Here is a 16,197-nt window from a genome sequence, read left to right on the forward strand (position 1 = left end):
GTGGCGCTATGAGTTATTTCATTTTTTTCAATTTAAGTATGTTCAAGCTTGAAGTGGCATCATGCACAAGAAGTTTTGTGTGGATTGGATTATGTACCTTGGAGTTATAACAACTTGATTTTTCAGAAAAATGATGCAAAATGGCCGCCACGCCACGTCAAGGTTCTTCGACGAAAGCGCTAGCTTTTAATAATTTTTAATCACAAAGGTCTTAAGAGCACCCTGAACAAATATGAAGTCGATCGCATAAATGCTCTAGGAGGAGTTCGTTAAAATACGAAGGCTGCAAAATGCGAAAAGTGCCAAAAAACACAACTTTGCGGGTTTACTGTAGCGCCCCCTATTGGTTGAATGCAACAAAAATCTCAGGGTATGTTGCGGTATGCGATGTGCACATATGCTGAAAGTTTCGTGAATTTTCGACAATGGGTTGAGAAGTTATGTGAATTGATATTAAGCCACGCCCCTAAGAAGTTCATTGGTCCATATCTTCTCAACGCAAATAGATATCAAAAAGCTTTTGATAAATCTGAGTGATCTACATCCAATAATGATCCACAGAAAATTTGGTAGCAATCGGAGCCAGCGTGTGGGAGGAGTTCGCAAAGATGTGTTTTACACTAAATTCAAGATGGCGGAAAATTTTTCCAGGCGCAGTTTCGGGGTCTGAGAGGCTTTTTTTTAGATCTAGCGGATTCGGACATGTGTGTCGAATTTCAAGTCAATCGGACAAACTGGCCGAGGGGCGTGGCCGGCCCGCCTTGTAGGGGGCGCTAGAGAGCCATTTTTTTACACACAAGTATGCAACCTTGCGCAGCAGAGTTTCTCCACCAGACCTGAGAGGTGTGCAAATTTGGTGAGTTTTCATGCATGGCAAGTGCCCCTACTAGCTCATTCCCCACAAATATAAGAATCATAATTAAAACTGCGAGCAGTGATGAACGGGCCCTCGCCTCCCTTGCGCGTCGGGGCTTGCGGCGGACTCCGGCCTGCGCGTGGGAGAACGTCCGCGACCGCTGGACTGCGCGTCCGCGAGCGAGACGTCGTCGATCCCGCGTGGGACCGCCCGATGCCGGAAACGATGCTTTGCAAATAGTACTATGCTGAGGAAAAATGACACCGAAATCAAAATGGCCGACTTCTGGTAGGTTTTAGAGCACGGTGCCAAGAGACTTATTTTTAAGTCTCCGCAGGATACGCGCGCCTACCGAGTTTCGTACGTGTAGCTCAAACGTAGCGCCGGGGCTGCTCTTTTGAAATATTGTAGGGGGCGCTACAGAGGCAATTTAAAACGGACAAGGCCAAAAATCGTACCACATATTTCTTCCGATGCCTTTGACACATGTGCAAAGTGCCATGAATTTTTGAGCATCCTAACCTACTATGCTATGGAAAAATGACACCAAAATCAAAATGGCCGACTTCGGTAGGTTTTAGAGCATGGTGCCAAGAGACTTATTTTTAAGTCTTCACAGGATACATGTGCCTACCAAGTTTCGTACATGTATCTCAAACGTAGCGCCGGGGCTGCTCTTTTGAAATATTGTAGGGGGCGCTACAGAGGCAATTTAAAACAAACAAGGCCAAAAATCATACCACATATTTCCTCCGATGCCTTTGACACATGTGCAAAGTTTTAGGTATTTCTGAGTATCCTAACCTACTGAATCATATTTCCTTCAGCCAGTAGGTGGCGCTATGAGTTTTTTGAATTTTTTCAAATCAGGTATGTTCAGGCTTGAAGTGGCATCATGCACAAGAAGTTTTGTGCAAATTGGATAATGTACCTTGGAGTTATAAGAACTTCAATTTTGCATGGCGAACGATGCGTCGCCACGGCAACAGCGTTCAACGAAAACACACAATACTTATGATGGCTCTTCATCAATGTCCTAAGACTATCCTTACTGATTTTGAGACTAATCGGGTCATCTGGCTAGGAGGAATAAAGAAACGTATAAAATATGACATTTCCTTCAGCCAGTAGGTGGCGCTATGAGTTATTTCATTTTTTTCAATTTAAGTATGTTCAGGCTTGAAGTGGCATCATGCACAAGAAGTTTTGTGTGGATTGGATTATGTACCTTGGAGTTATAACAACTTGATTTTTCAGAAAAATGATGCAAAATGGCCGCCACGCCACGTCAAGGTTCTTCGACGAAAGCGCTAGCTTTTAATAATTTTTAATCACAAAGGTCTTAAGAGCACCCTGAACAAATATGAAGTCGATCGCATAAATGCTCTAGGAGGAGTTCGTTAAAATACGAAGGCTGCAAAATGCGAAAAGTGCCAAAAAACACAACTTTGCGGGTTTACTGTAGCGCCCCCTATTGGTTGAATGCAACAAAAGTCTCAGGGTATGTTGCGGTATGCGATGTGCACATATGCTGAAAGTTTCGTGAATTTTCGACAATGGGTTGAGAAGTTATGTGAATTGATATTAAGCCACGCCCCTAAGAAGTTCATTGGTCCATATCTTCTCAACGCAAATAGATATCAAAAAGCTTTTGATAAATCTGAGTGATCTACATCCAATAATGATCCACAGAAAATTTGGTAGCAATCGGAGCCAGCGTGTGGGAGGAGTTCGCAAAGATGTGTTTTACACTAAATTCAAGATGGCGGAAAATTTTTCCAGGCGCAGTTTCGGGGTCTGAGAGGCTTTTTTTTAGATCTAGCGGATTCGGACATGTGTGTCGAATTTCAAGTCAATCGGACAAACTGGCCGAGGGGCGTGGCCGGCCCGCCTTGTAGGGGGCGCTAGAGAGCCATTTTTTTACACACAAGTATGCAACCTTGCGCAGCAGAGTTTCTCCACCAGACCTGAGAGGTGTGCAAATTTGGTGAGTTTTCATGCATGGCAAGTGCCCCTACTAGCTCATTCCCCACAAATATAAGAATCATAATAATAAGAACCCTTAGAAACTCAATAGGGCCTTCGCCGGCCCGACGTTGTCGGCGGCTCGGGCCCTAATAATAATACCCCTTACAAACTCAATAGGGCCTTCGCCGGCCCGACGTTGTCGGCGGCTCGGGCCCTAATGATGGACATTTAGTGACTTTCTCTTTGGGCTCTCATTTAAATGGAAATTTGCCACTCAATGATGTGCGGAGGTGCAGCAAAATGGAGTATTAGATTGAGTGAATCCCTGTGTTGTGGAAAAGCAAAAAAAACCTCTCGTTTTGTGAGAGACTAATATCAGAGCCCATTACAGGTTGTTGATATCCAAATGATACCAGCCATACATTGGTTATAGGAGCTTGCCTTAACATCTCCCTGTTCAGCTCCTGTTTACTCCCTAAGCTGGTTGTTGCCCTCTATTTAATATTCTCCTGAGCTACACATGAGATGAGAAGAGCAATTTTCCCTCTGTTCGTTCTTTTGCTTTCTTTGTTATATATAAATCTACCCTGCTTCTCACCCCAGTGTACAACAATATAAACTGTAGCCTTTTACCATTAAATACCCTCCTGTCCTCACAGTCAGAACAAATCTACATCCATGCTTTTCAATCCGATGACTGTGATGCTTCTACATCTTCATCAATCTCTTCACAACATCAAGCACATAATTCCGTTTGCTTTCCAATTCCACCCATATTACTTGACAGTTATCACACACACAGACACGCATACAAGCACACACATACACATACACTCCCCCGCTGCCTGTGTTAAGTCTGCTATATCCTTGTTCCTTTGTTTGTTCAGTCTCCAGGCCTGTGAATGCCAGGTTGTGCGCTGGTGAAGAGCCCCCCTTGGCGGTCCAGCAATGCTCCATCCCTTGCCAGCACCACTGCCTGCTCTCCCAGTGGTCACCCTGGGGTGCCTGCCTACATGACAACTGCAAAGAACCACAGGGGAAGAAAGGTATGATGGAGTAAATTGAATATGAGAGTGAACACGCTTTAGCTTTTGAACGACTTGCAGAGCCACGTGTAGTCTCATGTCGTTGCCGACAGCGTGCCGTCATGTACAGAACTTGTTTTCTGAGAATAATTTCCTCAGTATTGATGACGATGTAAGCTTTGCACACGTCGCCTTCAAGCAACAGGTGCCCCCACAGCGAGACCACTGCTACTAGTCACGATAACGCACGATTGCTGTTGTAACTAGACGTAACAATCTTAAAAAAAAAAAGAAGAAAAAAAAAAGGAGATCAGGGTGTCATTTTTATATGCCAAAAATATGTTCCAAGATGCATCATTCCTCCAACTGTCTTCAACAGCAGAATACTGGTCTCTCAGAATCATGTTTGACAGATGGACAGACAGAGGGATGGACACAGGCCATCCAAAAGATATTATGCATCGCTCGCTAACAAGCTGATATGATTTCAAATTGTAACTGATAATTGCACAGATGGGCCAGTGGTGAAATCATAAGCACTCAGTCAAAAACAATTAACTGTTTAGCTCTACTGCAGACACTTTAACCATGCAGTACATTTACAATCAGCCGTTAATAGCAATTGTTGCCTAAGAGCTGAGTACCTTCAATATGGTCAACAAGGGGCTTTCCACTAACCTTGTTTAATATAATTAGCATGTTTTAATGTCCAAACAATAGATTGTGTGGTGCTTTGGCAACATTGAGAGTGAGGAAACTGAGACAGAGAGATGGAGAGAGAGAGAGAGATGGAGAGAGAGAGAGAGAGAGAGAGATTGTGGCTCATGGGGGCTAAGAGAGCAGATGACAGTGCAAGAGAGCAATGTTGTCAGAGCAGGAGACGGAGGCAGTATATATGTTTGGGTTGTAAATTGTTTGTTGATAAGCGGCTGGCTGAGAGGAACCGCAGCGGACGCAAGACAGAAAGAGAGCACACCTGTAGTTCAGCTCTTAGTCCCTGGGCGGGTGAAAGGAGTTACAGCAGATAAGATGCATCCTGTCTGTGTGAGTGTGTGTGTGTGTGTGTGTGTGTGTTTACAAAGGGATGTGCTCAAGTATTCCGCACACTCGTGCTGTCTGAATGTTCTTGTCTTTTTCCACAGGTGAGCGTGTGTCATATCCGTCTGCTTTAGCGAGGCTACACGTTGTGTGTGTGTGTGTGTGTGTGTGTGTCAGTCAGTGGAGGAGCTGTTAGTGTGTTAGTGCTGTGCTAAAAGGGCAGCGTGACCTCATCCCTGTCATGAGTAAATGTGCATGAAAGCCCCCCGGGGAGCCACTGAAGTGTGGATTGTTCAGGTCAGTGCCCACACTCTCCAACACTGGGTCTCTATGAAATGAGCCGACTCGTCTCACAGACAGTGTCATTAATATATTTCAAGGAGCGGAAAACACAGCATCTGCTGTTCCGCACAGGGCTCTCTGGTGGCACGGCGTCTTTTGATGGCTTTCATAAAGATCCCCAGCCCCCAGTAGATAGAATATGAAACCAATAGAATAGGGCTCGCAGTGAGCCCTGTTTCCTGCGAAACAATGAGCAGTTATTGAGTGGCAGGGTGTTGTTATGATCCGTGTTGCTAGTGGTCCTTGAGCTGCAGAGAATTTCTTGCGCCTATTGAATTTACACTTAGCCTTTATGTTCCACAACACCAGAATAAACTACAATCCAATGGGCCCGCGGGATCCCGGTGTTCAGGTAGAAGAGCCAACCAGCAAAGATGCTCCTGCAGCCCAGGCTTTACTCTCCAGAAAATTACAAATTGAAATTGCCTCGCAGTCACTTTATGTGCTTTTCACATTTTTTTCACGTTATCTCGGCCTATCACATTCTGCAGCTATGTGGGGAAATTAATTGATCACGGGAGGTTAGTGAATATAATTTTAGTAATGCCTCTACTAGTCATGCAGCTGGAGGGAGTTTTTTTTTTTTTCCTGAGCAACAGTGCGCTGAGAATCACTGGGTGGCCCTTGTTTCCCTGAAATAAACCTGGCATGACCAAGAAACCTTTCAATTATTAATATCCACGGGGGCATGCCCACGCCAAATTGTTTTTTGTGGTTTGGAAGTGAGCAGCAGTAAGTGCTCTGGGCAATACTGCAATCGATCTACAGTCTCTTTGCTCTTCGAGAGCCCACTCTGGGAACACCGTTCGGATCAGGCTCCTGAACCGGCGCCTCACACCAGTAGATGGTTTGGGGAGGTAATTTATACAGTGGGCAATGCAGTTCCACCTGTAGAGGGAAAGACTGTGAAACCTTTCTGCCAAGCTACGGTAAAATGAGAATGGTTAAAAAAAGGAAAAGCTGCAGCTGCTGAAGTTTACTTTACTGGAGTTACTGGAGGAGGTGCTGGAGCCTGGAAAACGCATTTCAAACCATTTTTCTTCCACAAGAACATTTGTAGAGCTCAGTATTTGATAATGACTGTAGATTTCGAGTGTGAGGTGTCCACTCAGTAAGAACCTTTTCATGAAGGAATCAATGTTTTATGAAAAACCCAGCTCTGAGAGAATCAATGTTTTAGAGTGAATCAAATTATGGTGCAATTTTGTCATGGATTGGGTAATTGGCTTAATGATAATGCTCGTGTCAAAATTATTATCATGTTATTGGAAAATTTGCCAATCGCATATGTAGAACCATTTATTATTCACTTTATGTTATACCCTCTTACAGATCTCATCATCATTTTTCTATAAACATTTTTTATATAAATATGTATTTTAGGAACACTGTATGCACAGGGAATACAAATGTATACAAATGCACCACCTGATTTGTCATTGCCAAATGCCTCAGAGGAAATGTCTGAAATCCATGGCACTATGCTATTGTACAATGCATGTAAGAGCATGTAAGGCTGCAACAATACACGATCAACATTATTATTGTTCATACATTTTCGCCTACAGCCTCCTTGGCCCCCTGCTTGAATGGGTATTTCTCCTATTAATGGTTCACAGGTCCATTGTAGTGTGATATGGTTTGCATTAGCCAATTAAATAGTCACTAAGAAGGCCTGTTCGATTTGTTGCATCTGTTTACAGAAATAATCCAGTCAAACGACTGTAAAAGCTTTAAAAACCAGTCCGTCTCATTTCTTCTCCCCATGTTGCTTGTGGCTTTGCAAAAAATAGCTAGACTGAGAGTGAAAGCTACACAATTATACCACGTTGATGCATGGAAGACGAGATGCAATCACTGCTTTTCCTCTTTCAGATCAAAGCTAGCAGACATTTCAGTCATTCTTTTTTTTTTACTTAACATTTGAGCAAATGAATGTCTTGGTTCACACTGGACCATCAGATAGGATTCATTGCTCAGCCTTGGGGCTTAATTTTAGACTAATTGTATTTAACTGACATCATAGAAGAAATAAGATCATCTCCTCTTCCTAACTGCTACTGTAGGGTACTCTGTAAGTATTTCAGTTCACGGTTGATCCCATGCCCACAATTGTACAATTGTAAATCATCTAAGGAAATAATGATTGAACACCTTCAATCAAATTAATAATGAATTTAAACTAATTTCAATAAACAAAAACTATCTAAATCTAAATAACAACACCTACACATTTATGAACAGTCCATTTGTGAAACAGACGATGAACAGCCTGAGGTGTCCTATGACTAAAACAGCTTCATTAAACCTGTCAACAATTACATTCGCTTCTCTGATTTCAGTTGTCTTTGCAAGTTCTTATATATTTTGTATAAGAGTCTGATAGTAGCACCAAATATTATATTCCTTGAGTACTGAAAGGTGTTGTGACCACAGCAAGCACCTCTGTGAAGAAAAACGGGTCCATTTTTCTTGGAAAACCCTGCACTGTGTCCACTTTTCATATTTTCTACCGGCGGCTCCTGCATGACCAGTAGCCTATACTTGAAAGTGATGTTTCACATTGACTGTACGTTAGCATGGGGGCTCTGTAGTGTGTCCAGCATAGGGGCTGCTACTCTGGACAAAAAGGAGTAGGTCGTTTTTTTCCAACAATTGAGATGAGCTCTTATGATGGACATTTCATTTATACACTTGCAAAGATGTTGTAGTATGGTGCCAGTGTGGAACCAGTACACCTCAGCTGGTCGCCCCCAATTTAGCAACAGAAACAGCATTCGCACTAGTGAAAAGACAGCGAGACTCAGTAATTGGAGAGGGACAGGTGTCGGTGTGAAAGGCTTGCCAGCCACATAACTGAACCCGAATCACTCACGCTTTCCTTCTCCTTTGCCGTGCCATTGCCTCATTATCTCCCTCACCTCCCCTTGTCTCTCTTCTCACTTGAGCAATGCTCTCTAGGTGGAGATTTTTTTATTTTTATATTTAATTTTTTCATTTAGTTCATCAATTAGCCCCTCCACCTCATGATATCTGGGCCCATTATATAAATATTTTCTTTATAGAAAAGAAAGAATGAAGCTGTGTTTGAGGGTTAGTTTGTTTTGAATGTTAAAAATGGGATAAAGAAAATGTGCAGTTAAAATCTTTTTTTTTCCAACTAACCGTTCTTTTTTTGTTTTTAGTTAATTAGTTTGGTAACTAAAATGGATTCTGCATGTTCAGAAACTCATTAGCATCTTTCTTAAATGTCTGGCTTTGCTTTATATGTGTGCTCATTGCATGAGGATCGTTTACTCGAAACTACAGTGAACAGCATCTCCTTTTGAATGCCTGAAGACATGTAAATGAGAATGGGAAAATTGGTTTTGAAAAAAGAAGATTTTCAAATTGTGAATAATAAGTATTAATAGAATATGGCTAATGATAATGAAATCAGTGCAAAACCATGGATCCAAACAACTAGACAATCTAATAACGAGTCTCGCAATACTAAAGATGCTAAATATGAAACGTTAAATAACGTGAGTTGTATTTTTAAACCACTGTTCGTATCATTGAGTTTAATGAAGTTTGTGGGGAGTATGACAATGGAAGGAGCCTGGTAGATAATGAGTCAGGGAATAGTCATCACTTCAAATCACCAGACTGGCTGAGGAAGGGGAAAGAGAGTACTTAATAGACTGTGGACAGCTCCTCATGCTGACATTGAGTCTAATAGATGTACCACTTTTCTCTTTATTACAAGATATCTTATGCAGTCCTTTCATTTAACAGATGACAAATATCAAAACCACAGCTATATGAAGCATCATTTTTATCAATATTATACCTAGAATTGCAACACATTTTTGGGGGTAAAAAAAACATGATGGACTTCTCCTTTTTTATGAGTCATCTTTAACTTCCATGATTATGGGAGACACACAGTGGCTGCTGCTGACTATAGCATAGTTGATGAAATACATAAATAATTGATCACAGAGATAATGTCCAGTCAAGCCCACATCTTAATACTGTACTTTATTGATTGCCTGGGAGAGGTTCTGCATAGTTTTGTACAGGAATATCAATGTCTTCTCTGACAACCTTGTCCTTTCGTCAGGTTTCAGACAGAGGAGGAGAGAGGTGTTGTGGGAGTCCAGCAGTCCTCCGGAGACCTGCCCTCATCTGGGGGAGTTTATCCAGTGTGAGGATCCTGCCTGCTACCTGTGGAAGGTCCAACAAGAACAAAGATGCATTCCCACTAAAGACTCCTGTGGTCCCGGAACGGCAGCCCAGAATGTGACCTGTGTCAGCGCTGAAGGTACAATCCTGAATTGGCATTTTAAGGGAAACAGATCATCCTCAAAATTAAAACATTCATCTCACACTACAGTTTTTCTTGGTAGTTAAATTTGGCCTTCTAGCTAATAAATGAATATTTTTGCCATTTAGGGAAATCTGCATATTTGTTTTCTTGTTATTAGATGAGCAGATTGATACACTCCTTTATATGGGCTGGTATTTAGCTGTTATTAGTTTGGACAGAGCCAGGCCAGCTCTTTCCCTCTGTTTACAGTTTATGCTAAGCTAAGCTAACCACGTTCTGGGTGTGAAAATATAAGGGGAAATATTGATATATGATATTTTTGTTCAAGTCTTGGCAAGAGAGAGGAAAAAAAATCTTCCCCAGCATGTTAAACTATTCCTCTAACAACGTCTTCCTTTAAGAATGTTTTAAAAAGACCATCCAAATGTATTGTACAACAATAGTCCATGTGTTCAGTAGTCAAATTAGGGTGCTACAGACAGATTACATTCATCTTTATAACTCTCAGCTCTGATTTAAATGACAGCTCTGATTAACAACCATTGCTGAGTATTGGTTGTTTTTAGAATGTTAAAAAGGGGCAAACCATAGACTGCAACATTAATTAGGCTAGTTCTACAAGTAGCAGTGAAATTCATCAAGGCCACAGTAAAGCCATCAGTGCTATGGTCCGGACACGTAACGCTATCAGTAGCAATGTGACGCATGAACTATTGGGTGTAATGTGATCCATTGTGCTCAGCCATATCCTCATGTTGGCTGATAGGAACATCAACGTTAACGAAGCATGGATTATTCATGAGGGTCCATCACCAATTTTATGGGCACAGAAAACATTGGCCTGATTAAAAGTCAGAATCACAGCTTCCTGCAGGCATTAATTGCTCATCTTCATAGATTATAAACCTAATTGCTGCCTTTTTCGCCTGTGCTTTATTATTCTGTCACAATGGATCATGCGTATGTTTATCAGGAAGGCAGTGGAGGGTCCAAATGTATTAGCCAACAGAAGAGTCTAATGAGTTTCGACAGGACAACTAAGAATGCAAGCTTTGGCGGGTTTGAGGAAAAAGGCTTATGAAATCATCTGCTGTGGATTTATTCTTGGAGAATGTCGACAAGTTGTTCACTGTTGCTTCCTTAATTGGCTGATCGGATTTACAATTCAAGCACGGTGAGTTATTTCACACACAGTCACAGCAGTGTCAGGGCCAAGTTGTTAAGTGATACAAAATCCTGTAAAGCTTGTTTGGTATTTGTTGCACTGTATTGCAGTGATATAGGTAAGGTACCTAACCAAGACAGTATGATTCACAATGTCATAGCTAGTACTGTATACAAAGCAGTTAGAGACGTGATAGAAAAATTATTTATATTTTAGATACATGCAGTTAATAAATGGTATATTTTGACTGGAGTGGAGCTGAACCAGATTTTAAAAATACTGTCAAACTGTCATTAGCTATCGTCTGTTTACAACCATGCGGTTTACTAAAAAAAGCAAATGCAAAATTGTTTTAAAGTGTACAAATGTTTATTTCCTGTCATTAGAAAAATACATGATACTGGAGATATTTTGTATTTTGATTTTATATTTTAGTTGTGAATAGTTCTGATGAAATATGAATGGATGAGAAACAAATGTTTGGCAGGCTGCTAATGGTACAAACGCATTGCTTTTGACACTATCTGCTCAACCTATACAACCCACACCAAGTATGGTTCAAGAACCCAGCATTGCTGTTTTTTTCTTTAATGAATTGGATGGTGGGCAGATGGAAAGTAAAATAGATGATTAGATGGACTGAATAAGCTGCTATGAAGAAGATGATCACGGTCAAGTGTTTTCTCCCGATGGAATACACTTTTAAGTACTTGTCTTTCATGCTTGACATATAAATTCCATGGACCTTGCAGAAAGCAGTCGCTAATTGCAAGTCTGTCTGCACATACAGATAAAGATACATATATATATATAGTTCTGTGCGATGTGAGTACAATCGCTGTGCGTTCTAGCGATGGGAATCTGGAGCCACTGTGGCAGGACTGTTCAGACTGACTGTAGAGAGTACAGAACCTTCGTAGATAGCCACTGTTGGCTTGGTTTCAATCATTTTTGCTGCTGCAACTGACAGGCTGAGAGGAGAGAGAGAAAGGAGAGGTGGGAGTAACATACCTGCAACTGTGAAAGGATTGTTAACAAAAATCTGAGATGCTGTCATAAACAATAAGCATCTCTGATATTTGTGAATGCCCATATCTTTCATTAGTAACAGCTTGACTTCTAATCATACACATCATTAAGATGGCCTACCTTTCTTTGTCTGAAAAGCTGATTTGATGGGTTGGTCACAGATGTTTGAGCTGGAAAAAAATGATTTCTGGGGAAAAAAAAAAAAATTCATCTTAGCCAACACTGTCTTATGGTCTCTTTGTTTGAGGAAAGACATTGGATTTTTATCAGCTTCTGTATGTCTAGTTAAGTGTCCACACTAGACAATTTCACAATGTTATAGTTCTAAATGGTGAATTCTGACAATGTTGTCAGTTAAAGAATTTGTTTTCTATGTTGAAATCCTTAAAAGGTCACCTCGTTGTCAATTATCCTTTACAGTACATACAAATACTGTCATTGATTGCTGAAGGTTGATGCTTGTGGAAAGGTCAGCTATGACCAGGCGTGTCATGGCTGTCTATACCTTTAGAAGTTGATGCATTAGGACCATTCTTTTATGTTCTGAACATGAGTATTGCTGACATTCTTTTTGAGGTTCAGTTTACTGTCAGTTTTTCGTACAATTGGAGCACGGGGTTTACAAATGCTTCCAGTGTACGGCAGCATTTAAAAGATATTACAGAGAAAAGCCATGAAGATAGTTGTTGTTTATGACTGATGATGATTGAGGAAAGTATGTGTTTTGAACTGGCGGGTACCATTTAAGATTGTGAACTTCAAATACGTAAATTGAGGTATGGAGTGTTTTCCCCACTCTTCTCCTTGATTGACTAAGCATTCAGGTTCCTATTTCTCAACATAAAACTACTCTGCATTTCAAACCTGAAAACTCGTGTTGTCTGAGGAAAGTTTATGCCCATAGAGAGTAAGAGATAGCGCTCTCCCAGGGAAGTTTATCTAATGGAGTTTTAAATTATTATCTGTGGCTGCTCAAGCAATCAGAAAACATCGTCTGTCACCTACAGCCAAGCTTTTATTGCTCAGCAAATACACGAGGTAATTCTTGAAACCACTCAGGTATAGATGAAATGGAATAGACTGGCCCAGGGGTGTTTAAGGACATTTGTGGAGCTCTGCCAGGAGGGTGATCCAGAGGCATATACCCCTTTGAAAAGTAAAAGTTGTTACTTTTCTTACGGAACATAAAGACGGCGTCCTGTTTAGTTGCTAGCTTTTAAAATAAAATGTCACATGGATAACTGCATTGCCAAAGCCCCAATATAATGAATGTAAGTGTGAAAACATTCCTGGTATTGATGTACTTTTAAGTGATAATGCATGATGTGTGAGAGTGTTGATTGGCTCTCAACTCTGGCATTTTTTTTAGCAGCATAGTGCAATCACCACACCAATTGAATTACAGATATAGCACTCAGTTAATGAGACTGGCTGACTGTTCTGTATGTTCAATAGTACCATGGGGAATTGCATGTTCTTGTAATCAAGCCTGTTGAATCTCTGAATTTATCTATCCATTGTTGCTTGTTCATTTTCATTATAATGATTCTTTTTACGATATCCTGATTTAGCGCCTTTTAATCTGCCTCACATTGCATAACCATAACTATAGCAATAAATGTGCAAGAGAGTTTTTTGGAAATTGAAGAAACCTCTCACCCACATGCCAACCTCTTGCCCGGCCGTTGGTCGTTGTGCAGCCAGTTATTTACAGTAGTTTGATTCATTCATTTTTCGTCCACCTGCATTCCACACAGACCCACCCTACTCAGCCTCTGATTGGCTAGTACTCCTACCTCGATTGCAGAACAGATTGGTGGAAGGTTGGTAAGGTTAAAGATTTGAACTCAGGTTTTACAAAGATGGCAGCCTTCTTGTATCGTGCTCTCATGTCCGGATTCTGGGAGAAAAATGTTTTTTTCTAAAAATGCTGCGCTGCTCGCCGCCTTTATGGATGGAATGAAATTGCAGATCTGTTGGAGATTAACACTTGTATGTGGTGTCATAATTAAACTTAATGTTGATTAACAATAACATTAAAAAATGGCACTTCATATCGGAAAAGTTGCCAACCTCTGCAACCCTTTGGGGTACCATCAGTTTCCTCACATCACATCATTTTATTTATCTGGTAACATGACTTGATTATGAGTGACATAATGCAATCGTATTGCCCCTCCTCTCTCATCATGTGGCATCCATCCAGAGACTAAGGCTTTCAAACTTCGAACCATATTATCCTCAACTTTGAAAAACACAATTATCATCTTCATATTCATGATAGCTACGTGAATAAGGAGTTGCCTTGCATGCAGTTTTGAGCTGGAAGGTTCTGCTTCAATTGTTGCAAACTGAGTTAAAATAATATGGCATCTCACACAGGGAGGCTAATGGGCGCTTATTGTATTCCACTATCACTTTATAGGGTTGTAAACTACAGCAAAGTAAAAACAAAAGTGCTGTGTTAGCCTAACCCACTGGCTTTTTGCTCCAGGCTTAGTAAAGTTGTTTTGACAGCTCCCACAGCTCCCACTCTCTACACAGCAAGCATTCACACCAGAGCGGTAAGTCCCATTTCCTGAACTAACTACCAACCACCGGTCCATGCTGACTCAAATACCTGCTGCACCTTTGACTGACACTTAACATACATGCATGTTGACAGACGTTCCTCAAACTTCTGAGGCTCTGACATTTCTGAACTCAACAACAATAACTCAGCATGGTTACCATTCGCCTGAACTGATCTCTCCTCGACTGGTCAACAACATTAAAGCGATAATGCCCTCAGAAAAGCAGCCTTAAACTTAGCTTTGAGACAGTCGCTAATGATGGAATTCTAAAGTGTCATGACTGACAACGAAATACAGAGAAAACATGAATTAGTGACCCAGGCTAGTCGGAGCTCACTTTAATGTTCACAGAGATATTTTCCAATTTGACTTGTTGCGTTTTCCCGCCAGCTTCCCGCAGAGTGGATGGGGTTATTAAATCTTAAATAAAGGCAAGGACTTCTCGCTTTTTTTACTACATCTACGTGAATAATAACGACGAAGAACATTAATTGGTGGGTGGGCGAGCAGAATAGAAATCATGTGGAAATTGCATGCAGGAGGCAATGATATTATATCTGAGTAAGAGCCCCAACTACAGAACCCTGTATTAATAATGCAAAAGGACCCCTAGGGCAGCCATCTATTTGCAGATCCACATGTAGTTTCACACATATACACACACACACACACTAAAGTTGTGTATTTGGATTCATGTTATCATACCATTTTTCTTTAGGCAGTGTTTCCAGGCAAAGCTTTGTGAGCCTTTTGTTAATTTTGTTTGCTAACATATTCATTAGTCCTTTGTGATTTTCAAGCAGAACAGTGTTTAATAATTACTGATTTTCTACAGTTGGCAATAATACATCCGAACAATTCAAAAAAATATATGCCTAGGGCAAAGGGATACCTGCTATGTTGTGCATGGCATTGCATACAAAGGAGTAAACAGCAATGAGGTACAAGGCACACATTTGCATAGCATTAGAGATGCCATTGTTCAATGTACTGGAATGTCATTGTGTTTTAAAACCCTTAGAGACCCACATAGACACCTTTTTAAAGTCAATGTGTTTGTCAGAGCATATTTTACTTTCTGCTTATCCTGCTCATTTTACTTCCTCTATGTTCTTTTTTATGATAATAACATTATTAGTTCTTTGGTCAAGGATTTTGTTAGATAATGTGTTTCCATTTTTTACCTCAATGGTTATGTGCTTTGCACCTTTGGGCCACAAGAGTCTTTTTAAATGGCATTGATTTGACAGTTTGCATGTGTAATGGTACCTTTACAAACTTGCGTAACAGGTAGGGCTAAAATTATGACTATTTTGGGGATTTCATCCACCTGTTAACAATAGGCTTGATTTCTCTGTACTTGGCAAACTTTTGACAAACTTCTCCAGTCATTCCTGTAAAAGTGAAACAAAAACTACATATTTCCTTAACTTTAGATAAAACGTTCTACTTAGCAGTTACCATTTAAAGTTTTTAAACATTATCTTGGTGTAAGTCATTGTTCATTTTCACCCTCCAATTGAAAAATAGGTATCTTATTTCCATAACAGTTACACTGGTACTATATATGGTAAAGACACAGTACTCAGTGTCCGTCCCTCTAAATATAGGTCAGACAGGTTGATGTACAGATTATGTGGCACTTTCCATGTTTCATTTCATGCCCACTTATATAAAGCACGGATGCCTGAAATAATTACCTGGGACGGGAGCCGAGCTGAGCAAAGACTATATTTCCCACAGCTTGAAATCTCACTGACAATACAAAACAATTATGTAAAGTACAATCAGTACAATTCCTATTTAAGAGCAGCAGCCTCTGTGTAGGAGATCTTTGACAATTAAGATTATTCCTGGTCGCCCAGAAGTCATTTTCTTTTTTTTTTCAC

The 16,197-nt window shown here is 40.6% G+C and overlaps 1 protein-coding gene across 1 annotated transcript in view; it reads left to right on the forward strand.

Moving 5' to 3' along the window:
* thsd7ba (thrombospondin, type I, domain containing 7Ba) overlaps nucleotides 1-16,197 on the forward strand; it is a gene marked incomplete at both ends in the record, with an annotated part of 112,231 nt that overhangs the window by 35,747 nt on the left and 60,287 nt on the right. The window contains 2 exons of the mRNA XM_079170856.1: nucleotides 3,712-3,870; nucleotides 9,335-9,535. Coding sequence (XP_079026982.1) covers nucleotides 3,712-3,870; nucleotides 9,335-9,535 — 360 coding nt within the window. The remainder of the gene's footprint in view (nucleotides 1-3,711; nucleotides 3,871-9,334; nucleotides 9,536-16,197) is intronic.

This window comes from Pholis gunnellus (assembly GCF_910591455.1).
Source record: "Pholis gunnellus genome assembly, chromosome: 12".
In the NCBI taxonomy this organism is placed as follows: Eukaryota; Metazoa; Chordata; class Actinopteri; order Perciformes; family Pholidae; genus Pholis; species Pholis gunnellus.